At 40.6% G+C, this 14,435-nt stretch overlaps 1 protein-coding gene across 4 annotated transcripts in view; it reads left to right on the forward strand.

Annotated features, from left to right (window-relative positions):
• Positions 1-14,435, forward strand: part of ANKLE1 (ankyrin repeat and LEM domain containing 1) — a 142,784-nt gene that overhangs the window by 15,784 nt on the left and 112,565 nt on the right. For 3 of the 4 annotated variants that reach the window (XM_072113902.1, XM_072113900.1, XM_072113904.1), the window contains 3 exons: positions 10,327-10,432; positions 10,733-10,844; positions 11,885-14,152. In XM_072113902.1, the coding sequence (XP_071970003.1) occupies positions 10,327-10,432; positions 10,733-10,844; positions 11,885-14,152 (2,486 nt within the window). The remainder of the gene's footprint in view (positions 1-10,326; positions 10,433-10,732; positions 10,845-11,884; positions 14,153-14,435) is intronic. The other variant, XM_072113903.1, reaches the window with a different exon arrangement.

Raw genomic sequence — 14,435 nt, forward strand, 5'->3', positions numbered from 1 at the left:
TGGTCTGACTGGCTAGTCTTTCTGACTGAATCCTGTCAGACTCACTTCTCTGACTGAACTGACTGTTAGAAATCTCCAACCGTCACTTTTTCTCAGCTCTTGGTCATGTGGTGGTTACTCCTCCAATTACATCCCAGCTTACAATACATTAGGATAATACATGTGATTGGATGACACATTTTACATCACATAAAGCAATTAACTCCTGCCTTGCCAGGCAGGATCTACCACTGTAATACTCATCTGTGTTATCTAGTGTTATGTAGTTACATGCTGTGGGGCTGATCAGACCCTACACAGGCTGCAAGCTACATGGTGGGACATATTCGCAAACACAGCTCTGTCTTGCATCGGCGAGGGTGTTGCATAAGCATATAGCAGTTCAGGTGTGGTAAGGTGAGCATTCATTGTGGTGTCAGACAGGTCACCATTGTCGAGGTGATCTAGGGGTCTGTTAAGGAAGAGGTGCTTGTTCGGCGCAGGGGATCCCAGCTCATTCGAGGTCTTTGATACCCTCTTCCAGAGAGCGTACTAGGAACTGTGAGCTGTTGTGTAAATGCCAAAGAGAATGGGAATCCGAATCTGCACTGCTTGAAGTGGCGTTGTGATAAGCTGCATGTCTCAGCGTTTGGCTGGACAGATATACGCAAACCGTTTAACGGAATCAGGGAGTCTGGGTAAAGCTGCATTACCTCTGGCGGCATTTAACCCCTTAACGCTGAATCCACCTTTTCACCTTCCTGACACTGCCCATTTTTTTCAAATCTGATTTTGAAATGTGTTTTTTCGTGACACTTTGTACTTCATGTTAATTAAAAAATTTTGGTGGTATGTGTTGCGTTAATTTATGAGAAAATTTGGTGAAAATTTTGAAAAATTAGCAATTTTCAAAATGCTCTTCTTTTTCCACATACAGTCATAACAACAAAAAAACGTAATAACTGACATATAACGAATGCCTACTTTATGTGGACATGTTTTTTTATGCATACTCGCATTTTCATAGGATGTTTTCTTTCGTAAACGGAAAATTATATTTTTTAGGGACCTGCTCAGGTTTCAAGTACCTTTTGAGAGGCCTAAATAAAAGTAAAACCCAATAAATTACTATAATTTTATATTATAGAAAGCACACCCCTTAACCCCTACGGGACTCAGCCTCTTTTGGCCTTAAGGACGCGGCCCCATTCTTCAAATCTGACCTGTGTCACTATAAGTGGTTATAGCTTTGGAACGCTATGAGATATCCAGGGGATTTTGAGATTGTTTTCTCGTGACACATTGTACTTCAAATTAGTTTAAAAATTTGGATGAAATCTTTTGCGTTTAGTTATGAAAAAAAACTAAATTTGGCAAAAATTTGGAAAAATTCTTTATTTTCAACATTCTAAATTCTCTACTTTTGATGCAGATAGTCATAGCTCCCAAATAAATTCATAACTTACATTTCCCAAATGTCTGCTTTATGTTGGCATGGTTTTTTAAGATTCCACATATTTTACTAGAATGTTATGAGGCTCAGAATTTAGGTATCATTTTTCACGTTTTTTTGTAAAATCACCAAAACCTGTATTAGATGAACCTGCTCAACTTCTAATTGACACTGAGAGGCCTAAATAATAGTGAGACTCGTAAATTACCCCATTGTGGAAACTACACACCTCAACGTATGAAAAACCACTTTTAAGAAGTTTGTTAACGCTTTACGTGTTTTATAGGGGTTAAAACAAAATGGAGGTGCAGTCTGCAAATTGTAATATTTTTTCACAATACACCCATTTTGGGTGGAAAATTAAACATTTACAATGGATTAAATGAATAAAGGCTCCACAAAGTTTGTTACCCAATCTCTTCCGAGTACACGGATACTCTATATGTGGTGGTAACCTGCTGTATGGGCGCACGGCCGGGCATAGAAGGGAAGGAGGCGCCATCCAGATCAGATTTGCTATGTCACATTGTACAGGCTATAATTTTTTTCTTTTTTTTTAATGTGGACCTATAGGGGCTTATTTCTTTTGCCACATGAGATGCACTTTTCTGGTACGTAATTTGGGGGAATCTATAGGCTAATTGGTGAGATTTTATTAACTCTTTGTTGATGGAGGAAATGAAAATCATCACTTTTCAGGAAGATTTTTATGGGGTTTTTTTTGGCCGTTTACCATACCATAAATATAGTATATTATTTTTATTCTATGGGTCGCCACGATCACAAAAAGACCTCATGTATATAGATTTTTTTTTTTCCAATTTTTACTGAATAAAAAGTAATTTGGCAAAAATTTTGTTAATTTTAGCATCACTGTCTTTCATATGCTCATATGCATAACTTTTTTATTTTTCACCTCACAAATCTGTTTAATGTTTTTTTTTTTTTTTTTTGCGAGAAGGATTGTTCTTTTTAGTGGTCTTATTTTAGAGTGCATAACATTTTTTAAATTACTTTTTAGAGCATTTTTTATAGGGTATTAATTAAAAATGATCTTTTTTCGGAACGTTTTAGCGTTTTTTTCCTACGGCGTGTACCGTGCGGTTCCAGTAACGATTCTTTTTTATTATACAGATTGTTACGGACGCGGCAATACCAAATATGCCGTGTTTTTTTGTGACATTTTAGGGGCTTATATTTTAATGCATTTATTCTAATGTATTAACTTTAGTGTTTTTGACTTTTTAATTATATTTTAATTATACATACTTGAACTTGAACCAGTGATGCTCTGATCACTGGTTCAAGTTCAATACACTGCTCTCTACAATACTATTTTATTGTAGAGTAGTGTAAACTGTCTGAGCATGCAGGCGCATGCTCAGACAGTTTGCAGTCCGACCCGTAAGGGGTCTGACTGCCAGGGAGACCGGTCAGCTCTGGGGCACATGCCAGTCCTCGGAGCTGCCCAGAAGTGGATCAGATCCCCCGGTAAGCGGCACGGGGGATCCGATCCACAGCGCAAATACCCTTACAGCTGACAGCCTGCGCTAACACCCGCGATCGGAGCCGGCCCCGATTGCGGGTGTTAACCCCTTACACGCCGCGGTCACGCATGTGGAAGCCATCTCGTTTCTAAGGGACAACATGGGAACATTTATGAGAAATTATCTTCACGGAGGAACTTTTTTTTTTAAAATAACATCCAATTGAAGAAACGTTTACATATGGCAAATGAATTCAATTAAAGGTAAATGCGCAGATGGGAATACCCCTGTAAAGATCCGGAGCTTGCTTTCAGTAGTGCCCACTACTGTACATATGCCCTTCACATTCGGTTGTGCCAATAACTTAACTGATGGTATATACAGCTTCAGTAAACACAGGAGAAATCCCTACTTGTTGCATCCATTGACTGCATATGACGTGTCCTCTATCTTCTCCATAACTACACCACACAGACATATTATATTCTTCATTGTCCCAACATCTTGGTTCTCTGACAGTGTTATCCTGCTGCTACCCTGAACACTCTTTAACGTGCACACATGCACCTCTAGCACAGACACACAGAACATTCCTCCTAGGATTAAAGCTGCAGCTTCCAGTACTGGACACTGCTACATCCCAGCCTGTATCTACTACCAGGCTGGTGAACTACTCCTGAGGATCACTCTCCATGACCACTCTCAGCAATCTGGACTCTCCAGTAATCCGGCATCTGTACAAGATCGTTTGACACGTTTGCCTGCAGTTGGTTGAAAAAAGAACCGTGCGTTATTTTGCACAACGTTGCCTCCATCTGGTCCCTGAACACGGCTGTAACATCAAGGGCTCCCCCATCATCATCATCATCCAGGGACTCGTACTACGGACACTAAGGGGTTGCCCCTAGGAGATCCAGCACATCAGCCCCTCCCTCCATATTTCTTGCACACACCACCTGCTGGAGGTCTGCCAGGCTGTGGGACAGCCCTCCAGTCCCCATACCTAGCACCGTGACATCAATGTGCCTAGGCCGCAACCGCCAGCTTCTCTGGTATTCTGGGCCCCGGTGGGGGATATTTCATATGTTCTTCCCCTTCCCTTAGTTCCTATCATGTTTCCCACTTGCCTCACTGGTGCAGCTCTGTGCACAGGATTCCCCTGCAGGTCATCTGATCATGACATCATCACTGGTCCTGTAGCCTCCAGGTAGTATTATTCTCCCAAATGTCCTGCTGATCTGAAGGCTCTGGCCAAAATATCTGGGGCACAAGCCCCTGCCATACCCCAATACCCCCATGCTATAGGGTTATATACAGTGAGATACTCTCAGGATAACATATCTAATAAACCCCTCAAGTTAAAGGAAATCTACTTTATAGAGGACCTGTAACCCCAAAATTACCCCCACAAAATATTGCCCCCCATAATCCTCACCCCAGCCCCTTTCTACCCAGCCAGTTTTTTTCTAAATTTATTTGTGGTAAATTGATTTAAAGCTATCCAACCTCTTACTAAATAAGAGGTCGGATTCTCCTATCTTGTGTCGCCAGTTGGCCTTATTCATTAGGGGGCTGGCTGACACACCCCCTGTCTGCGGGGACCTGTAGGAGAAGCCGGCAGCATTGCATGTATTGCATAATCGCTGCCGGCTCTCCGAGATGCAGCCGTACTGGCAGACTTTCTCCTATACATTGCCATGCGGTAACGCTGCACCAACAGCATCTGCGGCCGCGCTAGGCTTACATATACCGCCGAATCGCGGAGAACCAGCAGCGATTACGCTATACATGCAATGCTGCCGGCTTCTCCTACAGGTCCCCGCAGATGGGGGACGTGGAGGGAGTGTGTCGGTCGGCCCCATAAAGAATAAGGCCGACTGCCGGACACAAGATAGGAGAATCCGACCTCTTATATAGTAAGAGGTCGGATGGCTTTAGCTTTAAATCAATTTACCACAAATAAATATTTTAAACTCTGGGGAGAAAGGGGCTAGGGTGAGGATTATGGGGGGGGGGCACATTTTGTGGGGGTCATTTTCGGAGTGACAGGTCCTCTTTAAAAATGGATTATGAGAAACCAGGAACATTTACACATAGAACCAGGCGCTGTGACAGTGATGATCATCTTATGTTTTTTATCCATGACCTCCTTCCTTCTAAAATAGACTTTAATAATTTATGTTAATGAGCTTGACGGGCAATGGGGGGAGGGTGTTTGCAGAACCCATCAGTCAGGGACGGAGCTCACACATTTAAATTTCATCCCCCAAAAGCCTTGCAGCGCCTGGGTGCTTCCACTTCATAGCGGTTCTGTGTACTGCATGACCCTGGCCTGTGTCTTAAACCAGCCGAAGTCAGTCCAAAGTTAAGGATGGAGACAGGATAGTGGGAGACCTGAGCTGAGGACTAAGGGGAATATTCCTTTTTTTATCTCATTTTGTTCAGGCGTGGGGTGGGGTTGTCAAGGGGTTCTGTGTGTAATGAATCCATGGGGTGCTGTATATAATATACCCATAAGGTACCTGCATATGATATAACCTATGGGGGGGCTGTATATAATCTAATCATGTTGGGCTTTATATAATAAATCTATAAGGCAGCTTTATATAATATAACAATGAGGAGCTGCATATAATTTAACCCCTTAATGACCGCCCTATCGGCTTTTTACGGCGGTCATTAAAGGTACTACTTCTGACGCGTACGCCTTTCTACGGCGGCGCGTCAGAAGAAGTTTTCGGGACACCGGGTTATTATAGTGCCCGGGATCGGAAAAGCTTACCGGGGTATCCGATCCCTCCTGCCTCAGCCCCGGGTTCCGACGAGTGACCCGGGGCTGTCGGCTCCTCTCTGTGCCGGGTTCCGCCTCCTGGCAGGACCCGGCTGCGTGTAACTGAGCATGCTCAGCATGCTCAGTTACTTACACTATACACTGCAATACAAGTGTATTGCAGTGTAAAGGCTTGAATAAGCGATCGGATGATCGCTTATTCAAGCCAAGAAGTAGAAAGTGTAAAAAAAAGTTTTAAAAAAAAATCTTTTTATAATATAATTAAATAAATAAAATAAAAGTCCCATTATCTCCCCAGTATCACATAAAATGTAAATAAAACACAAAAACACAAACTTATTTGGTATCACCGTGTCCGTATTAATCTGTACAATAAATCTAAATCAATATTGAACCCGCTCGGTGAGCTACGTAAAAAAAAAACTCGAAAAACTTCCCATAATATACAATTTTCCATCAAACACCATCACAAAAAATGTTCTAAAAAGTGATCAAAAAGTTTCATTCCCTAATATGATACGACTGAAAACAACAACTGTTTTCGCAAAAAATAAGCCCTCAACCAGATCTGACAACAGAAAAATACAGAAGTTATGGCCCTGAAAAGTTGTCAATAGTAAAAACAATGCGATTTTCTCCAATATTGGTTTTGCTCAGGAAAATTATATACTATATACATGAGGTAACACCGCAATCGTAGTGAAACAGAGAATAAAGATAAAATATTATTTTTACGTTACGGTGAGCGGGGGAAAAAAAATGCTAACAATCCAAAATAAAAATTGATGATTTTGTTTGTGTCCCCCTTGAAATAGTTAATAAAATCTCATGAATAAGCTTTAGACTCCCAAAATAAATTATCTATTGTATCTCATCCCGTACATAATGAGCCCTCATATGTTCGCATTACCAAAAAGAAAAAAATGTATAGGTCGTACAATGTGACAATACAAATCTGCTGTACATGCGCCCGTACAGCAGTCACCACCACATATGGGGTATCAGTAAACTCGGGAGGAATTGGGCATCAAGCGTTGCAGTGCGTTTCATCATTTAATTTATTCTGAAAATGTCAGTTTTGGCCTAAATGAATGTATTTTCCAAAAAAAATTCTATAGTTTCTAAATCGCAGGTCCATATTTTTAACCCATGTGAAACACTTAAAGGGTTAATGGACTTAATAGAAGTTGTTTTACATATGTTGAGGGGTGAAGTTTCTATAGTGGGGTAATTTATGGGGTTTTACTATTATTTAGGCCTCTCAAAGTCACCTGAAAGCTGAGTTTTCCCTCAAAATGTGAGTTTTGGCAATTTTCATGAAAATAAGAAAAATCGCACCTAAAGTTCTGCGCCTCATAACATCCTTGAAAAATGACTGGAAGCATAAAATATCATCCCAACATCCCAACATAAAGCATTCTGTAAATGTTAATTATCAAACTTTTTGGGTAGTTTTACTTCCTGTCTGGAAACCAGAACATTTCAAACTTGGAAAATGAAGAATTTTTACAAACTTTTGCCAAATTTTCACTTTTTTTCAGAACGAAACGCAAAACGTATCACTTAAATTTTATAACTAACATGAAGTACAATGTGTCACGAGAAAACATTCTCAAAATCACCCGGATATGTTAAAGCGTTCCAAAGTTATAACCAATTATCGTGAGACATGTCAGATTTGAAAAATCAAGTCTGGTCATTGAGCTGAAAACTAGTGTTGGTGATAAGGGGTTAAACTATGAAGGGGCTGTATGGGGCTAGTTTTATTTGTTGTCAAACAGTGTAACACCTTCTAGTTTTTGTTTCTTTCATGGCTCAGTGTGGGGACATCATCCAGAAAATCAAATTTAGATGTAAATTGGTTGTATAAAGTCGAAGAGGAGGAAAGTTTAACACTGAAGTCAAGATGGGGGGGCTCTGAATGCCTCCCCCACTCTATGACAGCATGTATCAGACTTCAGGAGATCTGTTTATTAATCTCCTGGATGCAGTGCTTTCAATTACAGTGAAGGGGGCTTTCCGAGGAAGAGAGAGCCTGACTTCAGTGTTAAAATCTCCACCTCCTTGACTTTACACTTCATAAAATCTGACTATAAAATGGATTTTCTGAATGGTGCTACCGCAATAGGTCATGAAAGGTGTTCAGCTGCTTGGCAACAAACTTATAGTGGTTTATTAGGTCAACTTCTGCTTTAATTACTGTACATGGTTTTTATTTTTAGCCTGGGATAAGATAATGAAAGTTGTTTCCAGAGAGGATATGATAGGGAACCGACCTACACTGCAAGTACCCCAGGCTAACCACTAATACATCAAGGTAGCCGGCTGGACTAAGGGTATAGAGTTAGTCGTCCCTACTCTCAATAACAACGCCATTCGGTATATATCTTGACCTAAAGTGTTTCTAGTGCTCCTATCATCACTTATTCACTGTCACACATTATGATTTTTGAGACTCTTGCTCATTGTGGCAGAAATATGGTCCCTAATATCCTCATCATGTTTGAGGATCTGCCCCCCCCCCCATACCCTGGTGGGTGCCTCGGTACACTTCCCTTGTTCCCTGGGTTTTATATGGGCTAACTGTCGACTTTTGTGGCAGTTTAGGACCTCTCGGCTCCATCAGGATTTTTGGCTTTGTGGACCATTTTTGCTCACCCCTCTTCTCCATCGGAGATGTGCACCATTTGGATAGAGGGGTGGAGCCTCGGTTCTCCCCCTGCCGCTAGTTATTCTCCACCTCCCTTGGCTGCGGGGACGCTCCCTGGCGTCGGCTGGTCTCCGCGATCCAGTTTTTCTGCGCCTCCGCACTTTTGCTCGGGGATGGCTTGGGGGTTACTATGGTGATGTGACGCCTGACTCTGGCCCGATCACATGACCGGAGTCACATTACTGGCGTTGAGGGTTGGACTTTCTGCTGCCTTATCTTCTGATAGGCGGCGAGGACGATCCTTTAGCTGCCATAGCGGGGGCGAGCTGTAGGTCCTGCCCATTAGGGCGGGTCTCTATGATGGGGCATATTGTGATTGGCAACCGGACATCTCTGGCACTCCCTATGGGAGGGGACTCTGCATTAAATACCCAGTGTTTTTCCTCACTTGCTGCCGCTGATATCAATGCGACAGCGGGAGCCCATGCCGCTCTGTCTCAAAAATCATAATGTGAATGAGTGTGACCCCTGATGATAGGAGCACTAGAAAAGCATTGGGTCAAGATATATACCTAATGGCGTTGTTATTGAGAGTAGGGGTGACTAACTCTATACACTTAGTCCAGCCGGCTACCTTGATGTATCAGTGGTTAGCCTGGGGTATTTGCAGTGCAGGTCGGTTCCCTATCATATCCTCTCTGGAAACACCTTTCATTATCTTATGCCAGGGTCCATTATCACCATACTGACCTTGGGTTCATATGAACTTTCTATATCTATTTTTCCGCGGCATTGGGGGAAATGACACACTATTCTTAATGGGTTTGACCACTAAGTGGTCCGTTTTTTTTACTGCAACTGTGAATAAAGGCTATATTTTAATTGTTATCCACCGTCAGATCCCTCTCATTAATAATATTATCAATGAACTTGCTTTTGGCACATTTATCCAAGTTTTAGGCCTCATGCATACAGCACGGTGCAGGAGGGAGGAGGGGTGATCGCTCCTTGCCATAGGAAGCCGAGCAGCCACGCCATATTTCCAGCAAAAGATGGAGAATGTGCTTTTTTTTTTTTTTTTTTTTGTGGCTGTGGCGTTGTATGGGATATGTTCACTGTGCCCGTGGACAATGCACTTCTATGAGGTCGTATGCTAGCTTACGGACAATTTCTATGTTCTTGTGGCCTTAAAGGGGTATTCTCGTCTGGGCATTCACATTCCGTTTAAAAAAATTTGCCATATATAAACAATTCTTCAATTAGATGTTATTAAAAAAAATGTTCCTGTGTGAAGATAATTTCTTATAAATGTAGTGATCTGGTCCCTTAGAAACGAGATGGCTTCCTCGGATACGGCCACCTCTGCTGGAGGGATTGCACAAAGAAACAAAAGGTTTTTGTATATGAAATGTCCGGGAGTTACTGCAAATCCCACATCAGTCCTGTGGTAATGATCGCTGAATCCAGGAGGTCAGGCAGGACTCTATATCCCAAGTCTGGCCACCGCTGCCAGAGTGTGACGTGGTCGTATCCGAGGAAGCCATCTCGTTTCTAAGGGACAACATGACTACATTTATGAGAAATTATGTTCACACAGGAACATTTTTTTTAATAACATCCAATTGAAGAAATGTTTATATATGGAAGATTAATGAAACTGAATGTGAGCGTCCAGACGAGAATACCCCTTTAAGCCCGCTGTAAATTTACCCTCCTGAAGTTTATAGGGTTAGTTTTCTCTCTACCAACTTTCTTACTAAAGCATAATTGAAAATCAATGATATTGTGACCACTATTCCCCAGGGGCGCCCCCCTATTTCTGTGACTATTTATTACAGGTAAATTGTCTTTTGTTATTGAGAAGAACCTGCTGCCTTTTCTAAGTTAAATCACATTAGATGCATTATTGAACACCCTGTAAGTTGATGAAAATATTATCTTCACTTTACATGTTGTGTTTTTTAAGATCTACAGATGATCTGACACCAGTGCATGTTGCAGCTTCTTGGGGATGTTGTAAGGCTCTTATCTTCTTACTGCGACAAGGTGGTGACCCTTCTATTGAGGACCAGGTGAATTTTATGTTTAACTTATGAGGGTGCAGTCACACATTGCAGTTTAAACTTTGAGGTGGTTTTAGGTGCAGTTTTGTTAATTAAACAGGTGAAAGACATTTGTGGAGCAAGTTTCCCCTTCAAAATCAAATTCACTCGTTCAGTTCATGACTTTCACCTGTTAAAAAATTGCAATTAAAACCACCACAAAATGTATTGCGATGCAGTTGTAACTGCAACGTGTGATGGCACCCTTAATGTAATTTTTTTTTCTGATATTTCATTTCTGTTTATTCATGGTGTGTCTTTATATTCAAGGATGGAAATACACCTTTAGACTTGGCCTTATTTGAGAATAACCGAAGATGTGTGGTTGCTCTTCAAGAATATAAAGAGAGGCTCTCTGGCAGATATTCAGATGAAGTACAAGGTCATTCAACACATTTCTGTTTTAAGTTTAATATAATTAATTACATAATGATACCCTGTCACTTAAAGGGGTTGCCCATCTTTCCACAAATATTTTAATAATATTGCTGCATATTTGCCATACTTATGTGAATGCAATGGTGCTTACAAAGAGGTGCTATTGTTTGAGAAAAATCCTTATGGCAGCACATTTGGTCCTTGGTTTGTCCATAAAATGGACCTTGCTGGGGACTGTCGGGACTGCTTCATCTATGCACAGTCCTATTCCCTGATCCCCGCATAGCAAAGCCAGCCAACCTTCACACAAGTGCATCGCAGACGCGCTGAATAGGGCAGAGAAAAGTAATGCGAATACAAACTATTGATCAGGACGGTGTCTGCACATTTTACAGTTATCACACACCCGGCAGACACTTTAGCTGCTGTATAGATGCGTTCCACTTCTCCTCCCTCTTCATTGCACATGTGCTAAAGGATGTCTAGTGCAGCCGTCCGGGCTGCGTGTAACGTGCCAGAACTATAGATGTTACTAGCAGGCAATGTCCAATCCCCCCCCCCCCTTATACACATATTCTACCGTATTTTTCGGACTATAAGGAGCACAAAAAAATCCTTTTATTTTCTCAGAAATCAAAGGTGCGCCTTATGTATGAAGCATACTTACAGACAACACCTGCCTTGAACTGTGCACAGGTCTGCCACCTGCTGGTCATTCATCCGTATAATCAGGTGGGCCTTATATATGAACCTAGACATTTTAGCAGGCATTGATTGATGGTGCGCCTTATAGTCCAAAAAATACTGTAAATGTTTTTGGCATCTGTATATAATTGTATGTACTTTAAATAGCTGTGCTATTAAATCTGTTTTATAGAATAAAAGAAATGATTTATTGGCATATTGCTCTTCTTACCCTCTCATTTAATTTTTTTATTTTCAATTTGTAGATGGATTACAATTCTGAAGTATCTTTTATACTTAAAACTTAAATGTATCCTGGACCGATGTGTTTTAAGGAATATCCTTTCTTTCTCTTAACAGGTTATAACAAAAATGATTCCTCTATACTTGGGGATATCCCAGAATTGAGCAGCATCACAATACTTCTTGAATCAACAAACGAAAATACTCAGTTGAGCAGCACCAAAATCTCTCCTTTGATGTCTCTTCCAAAGGTTGTGAATCCAGGGGTTGATGATGCAATATTATCAAGTCAGGTGGAAATACCAGTGTTTTTTCCAAAAGATGAATGCAGAAAAGAAAACAGTTATACTTCCAAATACATGGCAGAGAAATGTGATTCGGAGACAGCTAAAGCAAAATCAGAAGTTCCTCTCAAAAGAATATTGCAGAGTAGTCCATGTGATGAATTTTATTCCATTTACAGGGAATCTGACATCACTTTAGATAGTTCATCCATAAGCAAAAAACATAACCATGAGGTGTCATTTAAAATTCACCTTGATGTTGTAAATACTAGTCTTTCAAATAATTATGAAATGGCACTGAAGCCTTCTTCAAGCAGATGTATTCATAATAACACAAACTTTGAGATTTTTGGAAAGCAGGGAGGATTAAATGTGACCTCTCCAGACCATGTTCACATTTACAACAAAGAGCACCATGATGAGAACATGGAAAAGACTGTATGCGGTAATGTTTCTGAGAATGAACCTTTGGATGAGAAAGAAACCCGTTCCATTAGTAGTTATACTGACTGCAACACTAGCCTCTGGGAAAGTGATGACCTAAAGTGGGGCACGGGTAAAATACAAAGCCTCTTCCAAAATCCAAATGGTATTGATGATTTTGATCAAAGCAAAGATCAGGCAACGTTACTTTTTGATAAAGATGCGTACAAACACAGGAACACACACAACTCAAGAACTGTATATAAGAACAAAGAAGCTATGCCAGCAGTAGAAAATGGAGGACTAAGAGAGGATTGCACACATACAGCTGAGTGTACAAATCAAACTGTTGCAACGGATAAGACCACCATTTCTGAATATGGCAACCAGGGCGACTTGCAAAAACGGTTAAGGAACTTATTACTTTCTACCAAAGGCTGTTATAGGCCTGAATCAGAAGCGGCATGTCCTGACACTATTATTGTGGAATCCTTTAAGCATCATAAAGAAGAGAAATCTGATTTACAGGAGGACTTGGAAAAAACCCCATTGGAAACAAAAAAATTTCATTCACCATCAGCAAATAATGAGAACAATGGTGACTTCTTTACACCACGCAGCAAAAGCAGACTCCATTCTTTTAGATTTCGTCAAAATATCTCTTCACTTTTTGAGGACTCTGTTGAAATGCCTAAACGAGGCAGGAGATTGAGGAGTCCAGATGGCCTCGTCACATCTCCCACACCTCATATTCAACCAGATGACTTACTGCCTAAATGGAGCTCCTTCTCTGGTGTGATGAGTGATCAAATGAAAACCTCTGATGCCCTCAATGATGCTGCTACTAACAATTCTCCAAATATAACCTTAACAAACACAATTTCACAGGGTCATACACCGGATGCCAACCTCAATTTCAGCAACTTTTTAACAGATGACCTTTCCTCAGAGACAGAAGTAAAGTCTTCCCTGTCGTTAAAACAAACCCCAAGGAATAATGGTCGAGATGATGGGATTGTTGAACATGCATGGCTAACTGAAGATGGAGAATCTGAGATTAGTGGAGTTGCTGAACAAAATAATGTACAAGTTAGTTCTTCAGTGGAAAGGAAACCATTGTCTGAAGCTTTAGCAAATGAGTCTTTTTTCCATAGTACTTTAATAGAAGATGTGGGAGAGAATAGTAGTAAAGCTCCACGTTACAGCTTCAGTAGACTTTCATGTATTCCAAAAGATAACAGTATTGTACAATTAAGTTCAGAAGCAATTAATGATTCTGGCAGTGAAAAGGTTCCATTATCACCTGGTGGACGCCCAGTTACTGCAACTCAAATGGTGCCTGTGGAATACCTCTATAAGGATAATGAAGGACATGTATTTATTGAAAAGCATATGCCTTCCATAAATCAGTCTGAATCAGATACCACTGAAAATTCAGACAATACGATAATATACAACTGGAGAAACTATCAAGTCAACACTTTCAACATTAGTAAGGCTTCTTCTCTTCAGTCACCTAATTGTGTGGCTGTGGAGCTCTATAGATTTTCAAATGATGAAATTGCAAGCAGATTGAGAGGACTTGGGGAATCTGGACATGTAACAAGCCAGAATAGGAAAATGTGCATCTTATTACTAGACAAGCGTTTAAAGGAACAAACTTTAAATAGACCCACAGGTAAGAACCGTTTATTATTTCACTTTAATTGTATGCATTATGCAATTAGCAACCGTCCATGTCATTTATCAGAGATGGTCTCTATTTTTGAATGAGATTACTGCAAATAATTGATATTGTTTGCATAATGATAAAGTGTATTGGAAAATTGTATAACTTATGTATCAATTCTTCATGGCTTTCTAGATTTCTGCTTGCAGTCTTCTTGCTGTCATGCAACAGTAAATTCAGTTTTTTACTTCCTGTAAATAAATACTGTTCTATTGTCATGTGATGTCACACA

Source organism: Engystomops pustulosus, chromosome 1 (assembly GCF_040894005.1).
Source record: "Engystomops pustulosus chromosome 1, aEngPut4.maternal, whole genome shotgun sequence".
NCBI lineage: Eukaryota > Metazoa > Chordata > Amphibia > Anura > Leptodactylidae > Engystomops > Engystomops pustulosus.